Genomic DNA, 18,888 nt, shown 5'->3' with positions numbered 1-18,888 from the left:
ATTTTAGCATGTTAATCAGAACTAGCACACACCTGTGTGTGTTAGATGTGCGCATGCTCGCCAGGTGGTGCGTCGATTAATTAAGGCAGATGCGACCCTTTTTCTTTTTTTTTTACCCAGAAACGAAATTTACGTAATTCTTTATTACATTGCAGTTTGTATTGTTCACAAGCTGTAAAATATATAGGGTATTATGTGGATTCATTACTTTCACTATATTCGAAGAGGCTGGGGCTTTTATTTTGTACGTCGTCACCGGAAGTGATCTGCTTTAAAGTGGGTGTCTTGACACTGGTCCCAAGTTGAGTACAGTCGCTGTGCTGCTGCGTAGTGGAGACAGTGGAGGAGAGAGGGAGAAAGTGTCTGATTAGAGGTAGACCTGCTTTGACGGAGACGCGTCACCTTCATCCTTCTGCGTAAAGAAAAGGAAAGAGACGTGTTTAGGCTACTTTTCAATGAACAGACAGACTTTTAAGGGAAAGTGGTGCAACTGGATCAAGGCGGGCGACAGGAGCTCCACTTACTGAATTGTTCCTCCTTGGATTGTATCAGTGAGGAGGGGAGTTTTTTTCTGATCCGAGCCCCTTTCGGAAATGAGCTACACGTTGGACGTGAAGGAAGGTGACGGAAAGTGATCCAAGAGGAAGATGATATCTGCAGGAATCACGCTGCTTTCATCTCCTCTCTGATTTCATTCTTCTTCTTTTAGGGGGTGGCTGATCTGTTACATCCGAGCTTTTTAACGCACCTTTTCAAATTGTCACATTTTCATCCACCCACCGCACCTTGGCCGGTTGATCACATTGTTCAATCAAAATTGAAATATTTTTTGTAAAAGCTCACATTCAGCCGTGTTATGGGATGTCTGTGCCTCCTGGCTTGTAATTAATTTAAAACATTTTATTTATTTATTTATTTATATATTTATTTTCTAATCTAATTTGATACAATTGAGACCTGAACATGGCCATCAACACGGACACCGACTTCCTGAAGTCCAACCTAAGTGAGGGTGGAGGAGGCGCTCAGCCTGCGGACCCCCACGAGACGGAGAAACTCCTGGCGCTCACCACCGAGCCCGGAGGAAATGGCATGAAGATGTCCACCTCCTTCACCGTCAACATGGACAACGACAAGGGCCAGGAGGCCGACCTGAACGGCCACAGCGTCGCCGTGAGGTCGGGCTCCGCCGGGCAACTGGGCGCCGCCGCCCCTCTCTCCCCGTCCAAGGCCAGTCTGAGCCGCTCCTCCACCGGGAACGCCACCGTGCAGGAGACCCCGAAGCCCAAGGATTACCTCATCCTTGTCATCCTGTCCTGCTTCTGCCCCGTCTGGCCCGTCAGCATTGTCGCACTGGTGTACTCCATCATGGTGAGCATCATTTTACTGTTTCTGTAGATCAGAATGGATAAATAAATGTTTTGTCAATATGATGGAGGGACCACACACAGGTTGTGAACAGCATCTCAGTTGAACAAAAAAAAAATCAAAAAATGGTCTGTATTTTTTCTCTTTGATTTCAAACTTCACAAACTTGAACATTGCCTCCAACCTCTGTTATAGTTTTTTAAATATTTTTTTCAGTTAATATGCAGCTATTGTCTTCATAATTCTGATGTTTGAAGAAAGTGAGGGTGACATTTAGGAGAAAGTGGATATTTCTCTTCACTAAGAGCAATATTGTTTTGTATTAGAGGATGGTCATCAAACCTCTTGAGAGAGGAATATTCATCCTTAATAGATAATTATCCGATTATTAAGAAATATATAATTGTACTTAATTGGATTGATAAATTACTTTTTAATTAAAAAAATATAGGTTTTCAGATACATATTTAAAAAAACAATGACCCAGGTGACCCAGGATGTTGTCTTAAAATGATTTAATTTGTTTGGGCAACGGTCCAAACTTCAATTACCTTAATGTAAAACTGAAAGAAGCAGCAAAACTACACATTTAAGAAGCCAGAACTTATATTTGATGTTTATAAATCACAACCAATGATTCATCAATTGTCAAAATAGTCACTGTTTGATTTTCTTTATTGGACTTTTTTATTTTCTATCTAAAAAGTTGAGGAGGAAAAAAAAGATTTTGAAAGATGTTTCCAAGCAATTCCACCAAAAACCCCTCAGGTGTGCAGCGTAACAGACCTCCACAGAACAGCGCAATGACTAAGTTGGCTCTGCGGTCCCCGATAAACTCTGGATATCAGGGTTCCCTGGAATACACACACACACACACACACCTACATGCAGAGCTCATCCTCAGCTGTTAGTGTTCAGGCTTCAGCTACGGGTTGTTCTGGTTTAGAGACGCTTGATTAATCCTCTCACTGAAAGTTTCAGGATGGAGGAAATGCTGATACAAGATGCAGCTAAGACACTGACGCCTCGCTGGGCAGCCACAGATGCTTGATATGCTGCTGCTGTTTAGTGCTCTCCAATCAATACATTCTGGGGACACGATCCTCAGTTGCTCATCAACAAACACTCTTTTCCAACCCAACCGTGGACTATGTGGCCTCTTTGCATACACATCACAGCACCTCTAACGGAGTCTACGAGATCTGTGTTGAGGGTGCTCTACCATAAAACTGAAAGCCGACACTTTTCTTGTTGTCACCCTCTGCAGTGGGGAGAGGTCTGCAGTAAAAATGGTGGACTTGTTATTGAAGGCTGTGAGAGCTCGTGGCTCGTTTCAACCGGCCAGAGTAACATCTAGAGAATGTCCCCGATATCGACTCCGAGATAACTGCTGATTTTTTAGGTGTGAAAATGCAAACGTGGTGTGAAGGTCAAATGGAGAGTGGACAGGCAAAGATTTTTGTTGTAATTTAGAAAAACTACAGCTACGATGCAGCATTGATGAAGTAGGCTGTATGGCCCTCTCTTCACTTTGGCACACATACACTATTAAGAAAAACTCATTACCCATGCGGCGATATTGCGGCAAAGCTAAAAACCCATTAATAAAAAAGTGGCATTTCAGCCTGTTCGACATGGCTCCAAATTACTTGTGCCAGTTGATACAATAAAACATCCTGCTATGGAAGCTGCAGCATGCTTGTGATAACCGGCGTGATTAAATTGTCCCAGACAATTAGCAGTGTACTTTAGCCATGGCAGTATGTCCCTCCTCCCATCTTGACACTCCTCCTCATAGTAGACTCAGGTGTTAAAAGTCGATATTGTAAATTCACAAAGTCAATATATGAAATAAAAAATTGTCAACGTTTGATGGGAAAAATAACTTCAAAAGGCCCAATATTTATTTGAATTAAGTAATTACAAACAACACGTGTTTTGTGGTTATGCACTACACCGTACTTCACTATATGTGTTGCTGTGTACACAGTACACATTCACATAATGTGACACAGCAGGAATTTCTTCAAGACTGGCAGGTCAGTAATCCTGAACCTTTCACTTTGTAATTGCCTTAATCTTCAGTAAAAAAGGTCTTCAGCTGACTGACACTGCTGGGATCAAATCCAGGCATCTGCTTGCTAATCTACTGAGGTATTGAAAGTGTACATCAGGCTCAACTCCCCAGCTGAATCACACAAAACCCCTTTTGTCTTTTGTTACTGATGAGACCCTACGCTATTGTATGTGTGTGTGTTTAACTACAGACTCCTTCAATGGGATAAAAAGAGGCATCGAGTGTTATATCCCAGATAGGAATTACTCCAAAATGGGAAGCCAATCAAATACATTTTCTTTTGTATTGAAGACATGAAGTGAGCAACGCATGGCCCTCCTTCCAGATCCATAACAACAAAAACAAAAACAGACTAAGTGTCTTGTTATGCGCGACCTCTGCTTGTGCCACCAAATGTAACATGAGAACCTTTGCAGTTTTGGAACGTACATTTCCTCATCGAGTGCAAATATAAGGTACTGTACTTGTACTTTACTTGAGTAATTGAATCACATGCAACTTTCTGCTTCTACTCCATTACATTTCAGAAGGAGCTATAGTAGTTTTGACTTCATTACAGTTATTTCACGGCTTTAGTAACTTTGGATTGTGGGTAAAATTGTGTGTTCATTTTCCACAATTTTTGAATTCTTTGAACCAAACAATCATTTGATAAAAGAGAATATAATCAGCAGATTAATCATTAGTTGCAATTATCCTAAATTATTAAGAATGAGCTCCACCTCGACCAACTACGACATTAAAATCCTGTTTCTACATGAATACAGTTACAGGGAACATTGAGTACCTTTTAATACTTAAAAAATATATTTTTTCTGATTATCCTTACACACTTAAGTATGTAAGTACTTGCCTAAATAACAATTTTCAATGGCGGACTTGTAACCAAGTATTTTTACAGCGTGGTATTAGTACTTGTACTTCAGTAAAGGATCTGAATACTTCCTCCACCACTGACGCTCTGTGCGTTCGAGCCAGGAAACAACAGCAGAGATGGCCGTCTACTGTAACTGCGCAGTGCAGATAAATAAGGCCGTTGACACACTTTTGCATTAAGTATCTGGTAGTATTTTACCAGGAGTCTTTTAGTGGCATCAGGAGCAACTCTGTTGTGTCAGGTTCTTAACTCCCGTTGGCTGGTGGCAGCTTAGTTGATATTGGCACAGCCATTTGGGTTTTTCAGCGCTCTTTACTTCTGACACTGTACAGCAACCAGCACTCAGAGCTACAGAGAAACAAGGCAAAGGCAATGCAGTAAACCCATTAGTTCTGTAATATCACTCCTGTGGGCACTACACACCAAAGGGAATATCAGGCAGTATCCACGAGACGCTCTGTACTTCCCTGAGCCATCATCATCAACCCACTGACATTCACAAGTCAGCCGCTCGCTAATGGCACGGGGAGAGTGTGTGTGTGTGTGTGTGTGTGAGAGAGAGAGAGAGAGGCATTGACAGAGGGCAAAAGAAAGAAAAGTGAAGGAGGGAGAAACTGGAGCTGGCCTCTAATTCAATAGAAGGCGAGAGAAGTCTATTTAGTTTCTCAGCAGAGGGCAGATTGCAGCAGTTAAACTCTGTGGCAGCCATCAACATGCTCTCTCTTTCCTGAGGGTATGGAAAGGGGATACGGGCCTCGCAAAGAAGATCAAAACATGATTCGCTACAAGGGCAGATGGGTGTGAGAGAGACAGAAAATGGCTATAAAGTAGTTCCTATCACTGGATTAGAAAGGAATCGAATCAGATACCACAGCGATGTCAGATAAGTGCAAGTGAGTCAGAGCAGGAAAGCAGAGGTTTACAACACTCGCTGTGAACAAATGAATCAAAAGTAATGTGGTTGATACCGCACGATTCAGCCCTAGAGAGCAAGCTCACGGCTAAGTGCTGATATTATCCCCGCCCATGTGAAACGGATACGTCTGGAAAGTTTCGCAGACAAGAAAGAAACTGCTCTGCTACTGTTCGAATTATTATTATCGCGGCGAGGTCAGAGGAAACACCCGAGACTGCAGGAAACTGGAAACGTAAAAAAAAAAAGAATTATTTAACTAATTTGCGCTCTGAAAAAAAAAACCCACTGTACTCTAACCTGCAAAGTTAGCAGCTGGCTGTTGCACACAGTGGAGCGTTTAGCTGCTGAAGACTCAAACATTTCCATCAGGAGCTGGTAAAAACCCAAACAGAACTAAAAGGAGCGGAAATATTGGATTTAAATTCAGCAAGTGGCCAAAAATGCCTTTTATGGTGGTATATAATCTTATAATAATTTGCATATGTCCACATTACAAAGACTGTTTTAACTAACCTTCATGAGGCATCACTGTAGGAAAGGCGCAGCAAGCAAACGATGAAATTTGAACAGTGATAGCCGATGAACAGACACGAACACACCAAAAAACAAGACATGTATCCGTCTTTTAATCCGGTAAATGACCAAAATGAACCATAATTAAAATACAATCTGTTAAGGCCTCACTTAGCCTTGTAAAAGGAGTCAGCATCTTTTTCTGTACTGGCAGATGGTGCATTACTAACAAACAGGACTACATCCATCATCATCCACCACCACTTCCAGCAGCAGGACAACCTAAAAGCCAACTTCCAGCTGGCTGCCGCCACAGATCTCTGACAGATGCTCTGGTGGAGAAGGCTTGTGGCTGGCAAACACGGAAGATGTGCAGTCAATTATGGGGATTGGAAAGGCAGGGGTAATAGGTTTTTACTGCTTAGACGGGCCTATCCCAGTAATGGGAAGGCCCAAACTGCAGGAGCATTATTGCACGCTCGGCAGATTTGCCTGTGAAATATGGACACGCAATGCTGCACTGGATGGATGACTATGAATGTGTGAGTGTGTGTGCGTAGGTAAATTACTTCTTATTAGCAATCTAATACTGCAGATATGGTGGGAGAGCACTTTTTTACTGTTGTTGCTAATTATATGCAGCCTATCAGAGTCCTGCAGAGAGAAAACCAGACACTGCTCATATTATAATAGAAAATAGATGAATTATTTGCAACGTTAAATCTGTGCAGGTAATGATATTATCATTCCACAGTGGATGAAATAGGATATAATGTATGGCTGTCACAATATCCCGGTAACAATATTATCGCAATATCTTTTTTTTTTTGTGTTAAATTAGTCTTTAACATTGTTTATGATGTGTTTTCTCTCTTGTTTTGGCAAATAAATGACACTTAAAAAACGAGTGCAGGGAGGTGGAGAGAGAGTCCGTTACCATAACTGTACAAAATCGTGGTTTAGGAGGCGCTGGATTAATGTACGAGATATCATCATATTTGCGGGTTTTTTTCTACCCAAAATTGATAGCAGCCACCAAAATTCTGATTTTATGAAAACAACTTTAGTTTATGACTAAAAACCTGCAAAACTAATGACGTCCCCTTGAGATTCCGCTGTACTTTGTGTGTAGTGCTAATTAACAAATGCTAACGTGCTAAACTAAGATAGTGAACATGTAAACCTTTACACCTCATCACATCGAAGAAGTGAGGAACTATACATGCATTTAATGTTGTGCTGGACTATTGTTGTCTGGTAATCATTTTTAATCATTTGATGGATCGGGACAAATCATCTCCTGAACGGTGATGAGTGCTTCCTTTTCCTGTATCAATCTGATACCGATTTAGTTACAGATGTGTTTGACCCTTTATGGACAGGACAGCCAGCACTTTGTAGAGGAACTGAATAATGATCATCTCATTTTGTTTTGACAAACAAAATCGCTAAACTCTGTTAATCTTGATAACAGCGTGCTGCGCTATGAACTTAATTGTGCAGCTTTACCCGGGTTTATCTAAATAAACGACGATTCGCTTATTACTGATGTGCTAAATGGAATAAGGCATTCACCATTATGGCCTTGTGTTTTCATGGTGCTAACACTTAGCTTAGTTAGCTTTTTTGAACTGTGTTTCCAGTTCACAAGCTAACCAGGATATGAAAATAATTAAAATGTATGAGCTGCAGCAGTAGCTAGAATGTATGTTACAGCTCCGAGAATGAGAGCGGGGCCGTCATGGGTCTGACAGACTTGATCATCGGACCGCATTGAGTGGTTTGCAATTTTAATGGAGATTTGAGTGTCTAAAAGCCCTGTTTAGCAGCGCCTAGAGGCCGCGATGCTCCTCACACCCAACCAGACCAAAGGGGTTTAAACCAACAGCCTTGTTCTCGTCTTAAAAATTACTACAATTACTCAATTCTAAAAATGCAACCACGACTTTTGGCAAACTTTCGTCTATGAAAGTTAAAAAAAAGTAAAATGCGTATTAAATGGGGAACGCCCTTTTATTAAGAGCCACATAAAAGGGAAAGTAAGAAGAAAAATGAACATTTTATTGGAAGTTAGGGGCATAAGTGCAAATAAAACATTTTAATTTGATCATATTTGCCAGCCTAACAGACACACCAGCTCCTGGTTGTACATTGTCCCTCTCCACCAGGCTGATGCTGGCTCTTCATTATTAATGACACAAGAAAAGGGAAGCACTTACTGACTTACTAGCCTCCACCATCCTCTGCTGAACACATGAACTACAGAGAAGGAGAGTAGTGTGTGTGTGTGTGTGTGTGTGTGTGTGTGTGTGTGTGTGTGTGTGTGTGTGTGTGTGTGTGTGTGTGTGTGTGTGTACACTGGTAGCACAATAGCTGGACAAGAGACTTTGAGGATAGCATTTCCCATTCAGAAAACAAAGATGACCAGGCTTGCTCTCACTGTGAATCAATATGGACATACGTCAGCTGAGTGAAGGATACCTCCCCCTAACCACACACACCCACACCCACACACACACACACACACACACACACACACACACACACACACACACACACACACACACACAGAAAAAATCTCTTGCCGTCCCCGTAGCTAATATCAAACAATATGAGGTTTATTAAACAAGGATGCTGACATAGAAGCCATCCCTTATTTTCTTTCCTTTTCCTTTTCATGAAAATAGTATCGTTTTGAACCTTCCTTCATTAATATGTTCTCTCTGAGCAGGCGAAATATAAACAGTGTTTTCTGAAAGGGGCTTCCATTGATTTAATGTGCTGATGTTGCTTTTCTCTGTGATGTGAATCCAGATCAATAAAGGCTCTACTGGGATTGTGTTTGCACCATAGCTTCATATTGCAGTCCTGGAAGTGAGAAGCTGAAATGTGTCCCTTTTGTGTGAGAGAAGAAATGTCTCTTATTGTACCTTCTGGGGCCCAGATTGACGCATGCATTGACTGGTTGAAAATGTACCAAAGCCAATTTGAATGATTTTGAATTGTAATCAGGTCTGCCATCTTAGAATTAGACCTCCAATAACAGAAATTGTCAATTGAATGTCTTATCTTAATTGAAGTTATTAAAAAACAAACCCTCATTCTCAAACCAGCAGTTAAGATCATATTTTGGGTATGCTTCTTGAATAAATAACCAAAGTATCAATATTCCTGTAAGAAAAAAAACAAAAAAACTGTTTGCATTCTGTGTGTTTTACAATCCGTAATAGTGGAAGACAGGCAGTTTACACATTATTTTAAAATATATAGACGGTTTTTACAAACTTAAAGAAAAAAAGATTGCAATATCAGTGTATTTTTAAAGTAGTTCCCTGGTCAGTAGCATCTGATTAAGTGGAACACCCCAGTGTCCACACCCACCAAGTGATGTGTGCTGTGGGATCTGACAACACCCAAGACAGCCTGGAGACAGAGAGGCTCATGGGAGTGAGGGGATGAAGTAACTAGGAGGAGATCTCTCTCTCTCTCTCTCTCTCTCTCTCTCTCTCTCTCTCTCTCTCTCTCTCTCTCTCACACACACAATACCGTAATACAGAAATATAATGGTGAAATTGAATCTAGATGAGAGGAGTGAAGGGTCCATTTCCTGCTGTACTGTGCACCTCCTCTGGTTGAAAAAGTCACATTCAGCACCAAGGACAGCTCCGACAGTTTCCATCAGGCTTTAAAAAGTAAAAGATGGTGTCAAAACAAATTGCATGTGGGAGGGGGTTGAATTTCAAAAACAAGCTTTGTTACAAGGGATCTCTTCACCTTCTGTCTCCGCTGTTGTTTTAACACCGAGTATGAGCGACACTTTTCTAATACTGTTGTCTGACCTTTCGGAACAATCTCAGCATGGACCCAAAAAGTAGTTAAAATCCCCCCACAGGGATGCTGACGGAGGCTGACTCACACACAAGCTGCTATGATGGACGTAGCCCAAATAGCTCTGGGTCGATATCTGGTGAACGGACAGGCCACTACATAACTTCATAACTTCATCTCAGAGTTCATGAAAGCATTCCTGGAAAGTGTTAACCTCCTGGCATGGTGCGTTATCTTATTGAAAGCTCTGCTGGCATGAAGGGATGGCCAGTTGTCCGGTAGCATTCAAATGTTCATCATAAAGGGGCTCAGTTAGTGCCATGCAGGCGTCATCAACACCGTCACACCACCACAATACTGCGGCGTTTTCACTCTTCGCATGATGGATGCATTTGGTCACACAACCAGAGGGAGGCAGCAGGAAGTGGAATTAATCAGACCAGGCAATGCTTTTCCAACTCTCCAGTGTCCAATGATGCTGTTTCCTCTCCCTCAGTACAACCTGTAATTCTTGATCAACGTTGATAGAAACACAACTCTGTTCGGCCATTAGCTGTCATACACCAATGATGCACTGATGGTGCTCTGCAGGCTTCCTGTGTGTCTATTTTAATCTGTAATCTGACACCTAGGATCATATTTAATCACTTTTTCTTCCCGTCTATTATATCACATATCATTTTCATTTGACTTCAAATCAAACAGGTCTCATGACCTGATTCACCTACTCAGTCTATCTATATGTTTCCCATCAACAAGATACATTAAATTAACAAAACTAAATTCTGGTCTGTGATTCATACTTTCATGAAAAGTATGAATCATTGGAAGGCTCCGTCTTCCCTAAAGCAGCTGGGCACTGTAGTTTAAACAGCTGATACCTTAAAGTGGGATCAATTCATGGGATTTGTTGACAATTTTGTGTTGAAAAGTACACTCTTGTAAATACTACTTAAGTAGTAGTGATAGAAATAACGTCAGTAACATATATAAAAGGAATAAAGACAGTTTTTCAAAATGTTTAAAGACAACAAACAGTTCAATTGATTTGAAAAACGTTTCATAACTTGAACCTTTTGTTTTCCGGCAAAGTCAATGCAAGATGTAAAAAAAAATGTTGTACCCTTGTGTATGTGCCATGAACAGTAATATGACAGTATAACAAATTACAAATTAAAAGCAGCCCAAATCAAACTCATTTTGATGAGAAGATGGTGACATCAACCATGTGAGATTTGTTGTTTTGGGGCTCTCACACATGAAAGCAATACACAAGGTTTGAGGATTCCCATCCATCATGCCTCACACACACACATACACACACACATAAATCATCCTGTCTCCATAGCTGCAGTATACATAAAGCAATATACATACAACATCAAGTTGATCTACAACCCCTTCACACCGCTTCGCTCACCTCCCCCCTCCAATTGGCTCTGCGAGTCACATCCTTCCATCAATCCCAATCTGAAAAAGACAAACTCACCGTCAATTATTGTTGCCATTTTACTTTGAGGGACTCTAGAGCGCCCGGTAGACAAGTCAACATTACTTTACTGTACGTGTGTCATTTCCCCCTTTAAAATAACTCGGCTGTCAATTAATGGAAACCACCTGATAAATATTTTAAAGTTTAACTCTCAGAGAGCTGCTGGAGAGCCTCGAGCTGCTGGTACTGTGGTGGGATCTTTGTATTAGGGACGTGAAACTGTAAATCCCTTCGGTTTGTGGCGTTACTTTCATGTTGTAATGTTAATGTTGATAGAGTTTATATGCTGGTTGCTTTCACTAATACATTGAAGCAACTGGAGAGTTGTACTTCTTGGAAGTCGCTGCGGATCAGTGACTTTGCAACTTTATTTTTATTTTACATTACACTTGTACAGGAAAAGCATCTTTCGATGACATATATAATGGGTTACATATATGTAGTCCATTCTTTTCCAACACTTTACAGTTATTAATCATATCTTAGTCTTGAAATAGAGCTCAATTTCTACATACAGTTTATTTTGTTGGCAATTATCCTTTGATTGAGGGCATTCTTGCTCTTTCTGAGCCATGAGTTAGTCTGGGAATTTTATCGCACAAATAATGTGACAGAGGGGCAATCAATTTCTACTCCATAAATTGTCATTATTTCTTAAGTAATCTCTTGCCAATATGAATTTCTCCAGCATTCATTCATAAGCCCTCTAAATACAATTACATTTTGGAGTCACAGAAATGTGTATTATGATCTTACAACAGAACTCTCTCCAGGAGTTGGCAGTGATAGCCTGGCTTTCCCATTTATCATAATAATATTAATAAATCATGCACTATTCCAATGCCCCTGGCATTTCAACTCCTCGATATTTAACAGCAACAAACTACTCATAGGTCGGAGACCTGTTCGCTTTTTGGAGATATTTACAATGACACCAGTCTCTGCTCATTTTAGGGTCTGAAAAGCGGTTATGACCTCCCGGGCACTTATTTCTTCTTTCATTTATAATGAGGGTGGCCCTTTGGGCTTATGGGGTCCAGTGCCCATCAGCCATTTAAACAACACCCTCTTCACAAACGCATCACTGATAGAGGAACCTCCAGGTGCTTTGTCTCTGCTTCTCTATACTCACCAACTTGAGTCCTCTTACGAAGACATTCCCATAGATAGGCTTTGGAGAAGAAATGTCCCACGCTTGAGACTTCATTTTGATTGAGTCTGGGCTAATGTTCTGCTAGCCACTTGTAATCCTAATCACCAACAAAATCCACCTGAACTATGCTCTTATAATTGACCGTACTCCCAGAAGCACTTGATTCTTCTCCTGGTTGATTCACAATGTACTAAAACTTTAAATATACAACTATTTGATAAACAAATTATAATAATTGTCTCCTGTTTCTGTTTGACATGGACAACAGTGTAGTTTTGTGGGGTTTGTATTCTATTGTATATTCTTGATATTACATGTATTTAATCTTATGCATTCATGAATACATTGACCAAGTTAGTTCACTATCCTCCATTTGTTTAATTTCTTTACAAAGGTAATCTCTGACCTGAAGGAAACTTTCTCTTTAGCAATTTTCCACGAGGCAATAATAGGTAAATTGCTTTTCAGTGGGGTGAAGGTTCCTTCATACGTCATGCCAGTGGAATATACACATTCACTAAAGTAACTTCTTTGTGAGCGATCACCTTCCTTATCTTTAATTTGAGCAGTTAGTTGCCCTGTTAGGGAGTAATATGACCATTCCTCTCTTTTTGTGAAAGGAATAAAATGTATTCATGAACCCCTTCTGTGGTGTTGTTTGCAATTATTATGCAACATCTTATACGTCTATGCCCTGCTTAACATTATCCTTCAAGCCTTCCTCTTGGTAATACCCTGTGCTTTTGTGTGTCTCCAGTCCAGAAACAGTCTCCAGGTGGGGGATATCGATGGGGCCAGGAGGCTGGGTCGACTGGCTCGTCTGCTCAGTATCGTCTCCATCGTCCTGGGCGTGGTCACCATCATAGTCTACGTCTCAGTTTCAGGTGCAGAAACAAGGACAAATTTCAAAATACAATGATAGCTCCTTTAAGTGTTTGTGATAATGACTCATATTTACAAACAGTATTTGGTGAAGCTTCAGTGATGCAGTGCATAGTGCCTAATCATAACTATGATTATAGTATATCTTATGAATATCCAAAGGTATATCACTTGAAAATCACGTATGGTATGTGTGCACACGTCCACTCACAGACGAGCACAGGGCTTTAACAACAAGTGTTCAACAACAAAGAATACCTACTGCATTACAATTACAGGGTGATATATGATACTATACCACACAAGCATGAGATGTGTGCTTTTCTACGTCTCAACTCAGCACATTTCCAAGCCTTGTGTCTGTGTGTGTGTGTCTGTGTGTGTGTGTGTGTGTGAAGATTGATTTAGTACTGCAGTGGCCGTAGTGGGCTGACTGCGCAGCAAGGGCGGCTAACCTATTGCTCAAAGCCTTCGACACTTGAGCCGCACCAGTCAGAGTAATTCATTTGATGGCGAGTTCAAGCTGTCTTTGTGTCTGACCTGACTTTCTCTGACGATGTCCCGCGTCTCCTCTTCTTTCTTTTGCAGTAACCCAATGACACGGACGACCTGAGGGGGGAAAATGAACCGTGAATGCCAAACCACGGATGCAACAAAGAGGGGAAAAGCCCAATAAAAAAAATAAATACAAGAAACAAAATTCTCAACTTAATGCCATATTGTAAGTACATCATGACTGACCTCAGAAAGCAAAAAAAAAACTAAAAACTCATGAGAGTAGGTACTGTAGCAAGTAAACAAATAAAAACATTCAGAGAAAATCAGAGATGCATGCATTAGAATCCAGTAACATTTGCTTGACAAAAATAATGAAAACCTGATGTAAAATTGTTTGGGTTAAAACAGAGGAAAAAGAAAATGCAGATTTGTGTGTGGCCAGGAGGACTCGTGAATGTTTATTTTTGGAATAATGGACTTCTTAAATGAAGAGGACGATCTACGTGTGAGGAGAGAATGAACGATAGACGTTTCTATGTCTGGGCTCCTTCGAAAAACAGATTCTGAGTTTGGGCTTCAAACTTCGGACAGCTGCGTATAATCCTCATATATTCCTTACTGAACCTCTTGCATTCAAAGCATATACAGCTACAAATATATTTGAAATATGGATATATGAATACACATATATATATATATATAGATGTACATTTTATAAAATGTTTGTATGCCAAGTGGTGCTGGGTTTGTTAAGACTGTCACGATGGCTGCTTTGACAGCACTTGGATTATCAGTAGAAATTCAAGGGTTTGTGAAAAGGGGCAGGGAACACATTTTTTATTTTTGTTATCGATTATCATTTTTTTGAACTAAAAAAAAACAAATCGAGACCAACTGCATGCCTGAATGTAGATAACCAACATTCTGCCTTCTTTTTGACTGTTATTAGTTGTCTCTTTTATTATAAAGGAGTCAGAGGGGCTAACAGGTTTTGCACATGGAAGTGTGATTATTATTGTGTACATTATGTGAGTCCAGCCACTGTAGAATGTGAGAGGGCTGGGATCTAACCCCCTTTATATCTTCAAAATCTCATGAACCTTGCCTTGCTCTGGCAGAATAAAACGCATGCCAAAACTCCCTCCTACTTTTCCTTTCACATCCTCCAGTTCTTTACCACAAGACCTGATTTAGTGGCTGCTGTCCTTCATCTTGTTCCCTTAAACTCCGTTTTACAAATTACCTTGTACTACCTTTCTACACCATAGCTCCCCATTTTCCATTATCATTCTTACATTGTTATACATTGACTGTTAAATGCCATTGTTTCACTTCTGCTCCTTGTATTGGTATGACATGTATTTATATGGGAAAATATATATGCAATATGTACGCATGCTATTGGCCAAACCGGCTTAAACACATTTATTTTTTTGTAAATGAACAGCCCCGAGTTTGACTGAGTAACAACAAATAGCATTTAAAGAACATTTCTCTGAAATACAAGCACGACAGACTGTCTGTATTCATCACTTTATCAGAGAGAAGTCACTGTATGAAGTCCCCTGTGGCTACATAGGACTGTTGTATTGACACATTACTGGCTTATGCTACAAGCACAGGTAACATCACCATGTAGCAATTTGTTTTCAGCATTGCTTCTTTTTTTTTAATCTTGTGCTATTTTAATCAGGAATCATTAGGACCTAATTTTAAAGTGATAAAACATGTGTTTGTTTAAGGGCTCATGCAAGTGAAACTAGAGGAACACCAGCTAATTTTAACTGATGAGGGATGAAACGTATCCAGCTGAAGATATTCTACCAAGTCCTTAATTGAACATCATCAATGTAAGGCTGAACAACTGCAATCTTTAAAGTGGTAACACTATAATGCACAATGCTTTGTGTGAAATGGGCTTTTATCAATTCCATTCAAATTCATAGTTGTACATAAAAATCATATTCTTTATCCAAACATCTGAAAGCAGCAAAATCCAAAGATTCCCCGTGTTTACTAACAATCTAAAAAAAAGTGTTATATTACATTACAATGTGTGTAATTTCTGTGGATCACATTGAGTGTAGTTTACCGCTCTTGTGTTACTATATAAGATACACATTTCCCATCACTGAAAGTGGTTAGGAGCCAACTGTCTAACTGTTTAGCGTATAAGCTCTGCTCTGTCAGTAAAACAGTTCAAACCTCCATTTCCTTTTGTTATATAACACAGTTTCTTTTCCAATATACTGTACGTGCCAGTTTTCATCTCTGTTGTGTACATTGTGCATGTCCGGAATAAATGTTACCATGCATGGTCCAGGTTTCTTGCCTTTTGGTCATACTGTTTATAAAGAGTTGTGATGACATTCAAAAGTGAGTTAGGAAGACTAATGCTGTGTTCACACCAAACCCGGCGCAAGTTTGTCACGCTAGTTTACATACAAAGTCAATGCAAAGACGTGAAGCGAATTTCCACCACGCGGCGCGAATGACACGAATGGCGCGAAGCAAATGACGTGGAACTCACCTCGTTCGCACATTCATTTTTCAACTCACGCGAGAAATTTGCGTGACGCTGCGTCGCGAAAGCCTATCAGCGTTAAGAGCCTATCAGCGTTGTCCGCAAGACAAGAAGCAAATAACTTTTTAAATACTTGTTTTCTCATTGGAGCTCAGATCGATCGGTGCTAGGCTATGCTAACATTGTAGCAGCTCCATCAACACTTAAAATAACGTCATCTAGGTGTAAATACGGCAGCGTCTTTTTCATTGTTTGGACCATACGGTTTATACACACACATTTATACAGTTTTGTCAGGTTTCTACTAATATGCGGTATCGTAGAGCTCTGGGTGAACACCTATGGCTACAAATAAAATTTCCTGATTCAACAACGGCAGGACGTCAGTGATGACAGGAGGAGAATCTCAACGCTGATACAGCTTCACGCAAATTTCTCACCAGTTTAAAAATTTAAATTTGTGCGAATGCAAAACGCGTAATTTCAGTCTATTCACATCTTTGCATCGCCTTTATATGTAATCTACTGAACACAGCATAATTTACCGCCATGCAGCTGCTTTGTTGAGCTGTATTTAGGTGTTGTGTTGAGCAGCTGAGGCCGACAGGGAGTGTATTCAACGGTAAACCAAAGTATTCTTTTCAAAAGAAAGAAAACATTAATAACGTATAATCAAAGTCAGTGGGCTTCATCCTCGAATGCCACGGCCATCCATCCAATATGGGTTGAGACATTTCAGTCTGGACCAAAAGGTGGACCATTCGACAGACTGACTTTCAACCGTGGGTAAGAAGGAATGCCCGATAGTGACTGCACAGCTGTTCATGAAAACACTGATGAAGAATGTCATAAATTGCGCAAAATGAAAACTGTCGAGAACAGAGGTAGGAACATCAAAATCATGGAAGCAAAATGTATTTTACCTCACATTAAAAGGGAGGGTGGACACAATTCAATTTTACAGAGACTTAATCAGAGAGATTGATTCAACTCTGTAGTCTGCCATGCCGTTTTATTGGATTGCACTGGGCCTGTATTACCCAGCTGCTGCATTTAATACAATCTAAACCCTGTACATGCAGCAGGTCCTGGCACACAAACACCATTTTTCATGGCTGCCACAACTGTGGGTTATGAATGGCTCTAGAATACCGAGGAACCCACGGACCTAAAACAAACATTCTTTCTTCTACCATTGAAGGTGGAGGCTTTTTCTAGGGTTCAGATACATATAGTGTGTCTACTGTGTAAAACTAGACCTATGCCTATCTTGAACTTTTGATCCATCGACAAACCTCGACAGAGAAAAGTGTAGTTTTCACACAAACGCAGAGGACCAGTCTTCTGTCTGCCATTTCAGCTGCTGTAGTTAAACAGACTTTGTGCTCGTCAGAAGTTAGCGTAGCGAGACACTTCCAAGTGAGAGGATCTGGCGCTTAGCTCTGCCTGGGTGGCGCTCAGTTCGAGTGGCTGACATTTCAGCAGCTCAATGCATCGGCACCTCTGCAGCCTTACTGACGGCGTGGACACATGTCTGGGATCAAATTTAGACTTCAGCACAGGGTTTCCTTCCTAAAGGAAGTGAGATATTCAGGCGAAGATGGCAATGCTTGTCTGGCTACTGCTGGGACGTATTCAATCCTCTTCAGGCTGTTTAAGTGAGCCTGATGCTGTGAGACAAAAACACATTGATGTTTCTCACACAGCTGCCTTGCTTTTAAATTCCTACACCCCCTCTGCCAACAAAGAAAGACTTAACTAACCTAGTGAGTCAAATCCAGCCCCTTCTCAGATGAATGCTTCAGTTCTCACCTTCAAACGCACGTCACTTTGTGTTTCAAGTGGAGTTGAATCAAATAGGGGGTCAGGCGCTCTATACGTGCAGAATGGTTATCTCCTTCAACAGCCAATCCTCAAAGCAGTGCTTTTTCATTTTTCTTCGATAGAACCCTAGACGTAGTGCACTAAAGACCACAGAACTGGCTGGTTCGGTGCCCTTTGAAGAGACTTAATACATGAATCTAGTAGCTCTGTCGTGACTGCTATTGTTGTTTAGAGAATTGCCTAAAAAAAAAACGGCTAAATTCCATATTCAGAGCATGTCTTTGGCCTCAACACATTTTTCAACATGGCTACGGCTAAGCCGGCGGAGCGCAGCTACCAGCACAAACAGTGCAAACAATGGCAACAGTGCTGATGGAGCTAAAAGTGTTAACCTGAGGGGGGGACTGAAGGGTTGGCGCTACGCTTTTGCAACATCAACTGTACTTATCAGCTGTAATCACTGTACGAGTACAGATCAGGACAATACATTAATACACTATATCTTTACATAGCAAATAGCAGTTTGCTGCTATATTAATGCTCTAAATATGGTACAGAGAATATTTAACAATTCATCACTAACCAACATGTGAATAATAATGTCCTGTTTATTTGTCACATTGGTAAATTCAGCTCCAGATGTAAATTCAGTGACCGCTGGTTGACTTGGCGGCGCAGAAAGGTTCAGGCACCGACCATGAACCACAGCTAGCGTCCTCCTCTCTCTCTCTCTCTCTCTCTCTCTCTCTCTCTCTCTCTCTCTCTCTCTCTCTCTCTCTCTCTCGTCTCTCGCTCTCTCTCTCCTCTCTCTCTCTCTCTCTCTCTCTCTCTCTCTTCTCTCTCTCCTCTCCTCTCTCTCTCTCTCTCTCCTCTCTCTCCTCCTCTCTCTCTCTCTCTCTCTCTCTCTCTCTCTCTCTCTCTCTCTCTCTCTCTCTC

General features: G+C 40.8%; 1 protein-coding gene across 1 annotated transcript; it reads left to right on the top strand.

Annotated features, from left to right (window-relative positions):
- Positions 1 to 963: 963 nt before the first annotated feature.
- Positions 964 to 13,705, top strand: trarg1a (trafficking regulator of GLUT4 (SLC2A4) 1a; the record flags this gene model as incomplete). The annotated part of the gene is made up of 3 exons (XM_079166477.1): positions 964 to 1,371; positions 12,982 to 13,108; positions 13,695 to 13,705. The coding sequence occupies 3 exons, from the start codon at positions 964 to 966 to the stop codon at positions 13,703 to 13,705; spliced, it is 546 nt and encodes a 181-aa protein (XP_079022603.1).
- Between the last annotated feature and the right edge of the window lie 5,183 nt (positions 13,706 to 18,888).

This window comes from Pholis gunnellus, assembly GCF_910591455.1.
Source record: "Pholis gunnellus genome assembly, chromosome: 9".
NCBI classification, from domain to species: domain Eukaryota; kingdom Metazoa; phylum Chordata; class Actinopteri; order Perciformes; family Pholidae; genus Pholis; species Pholis gunnellus.
This window is presented reverse-complemented; position numbering and strand designations above follow the sequence as displayed.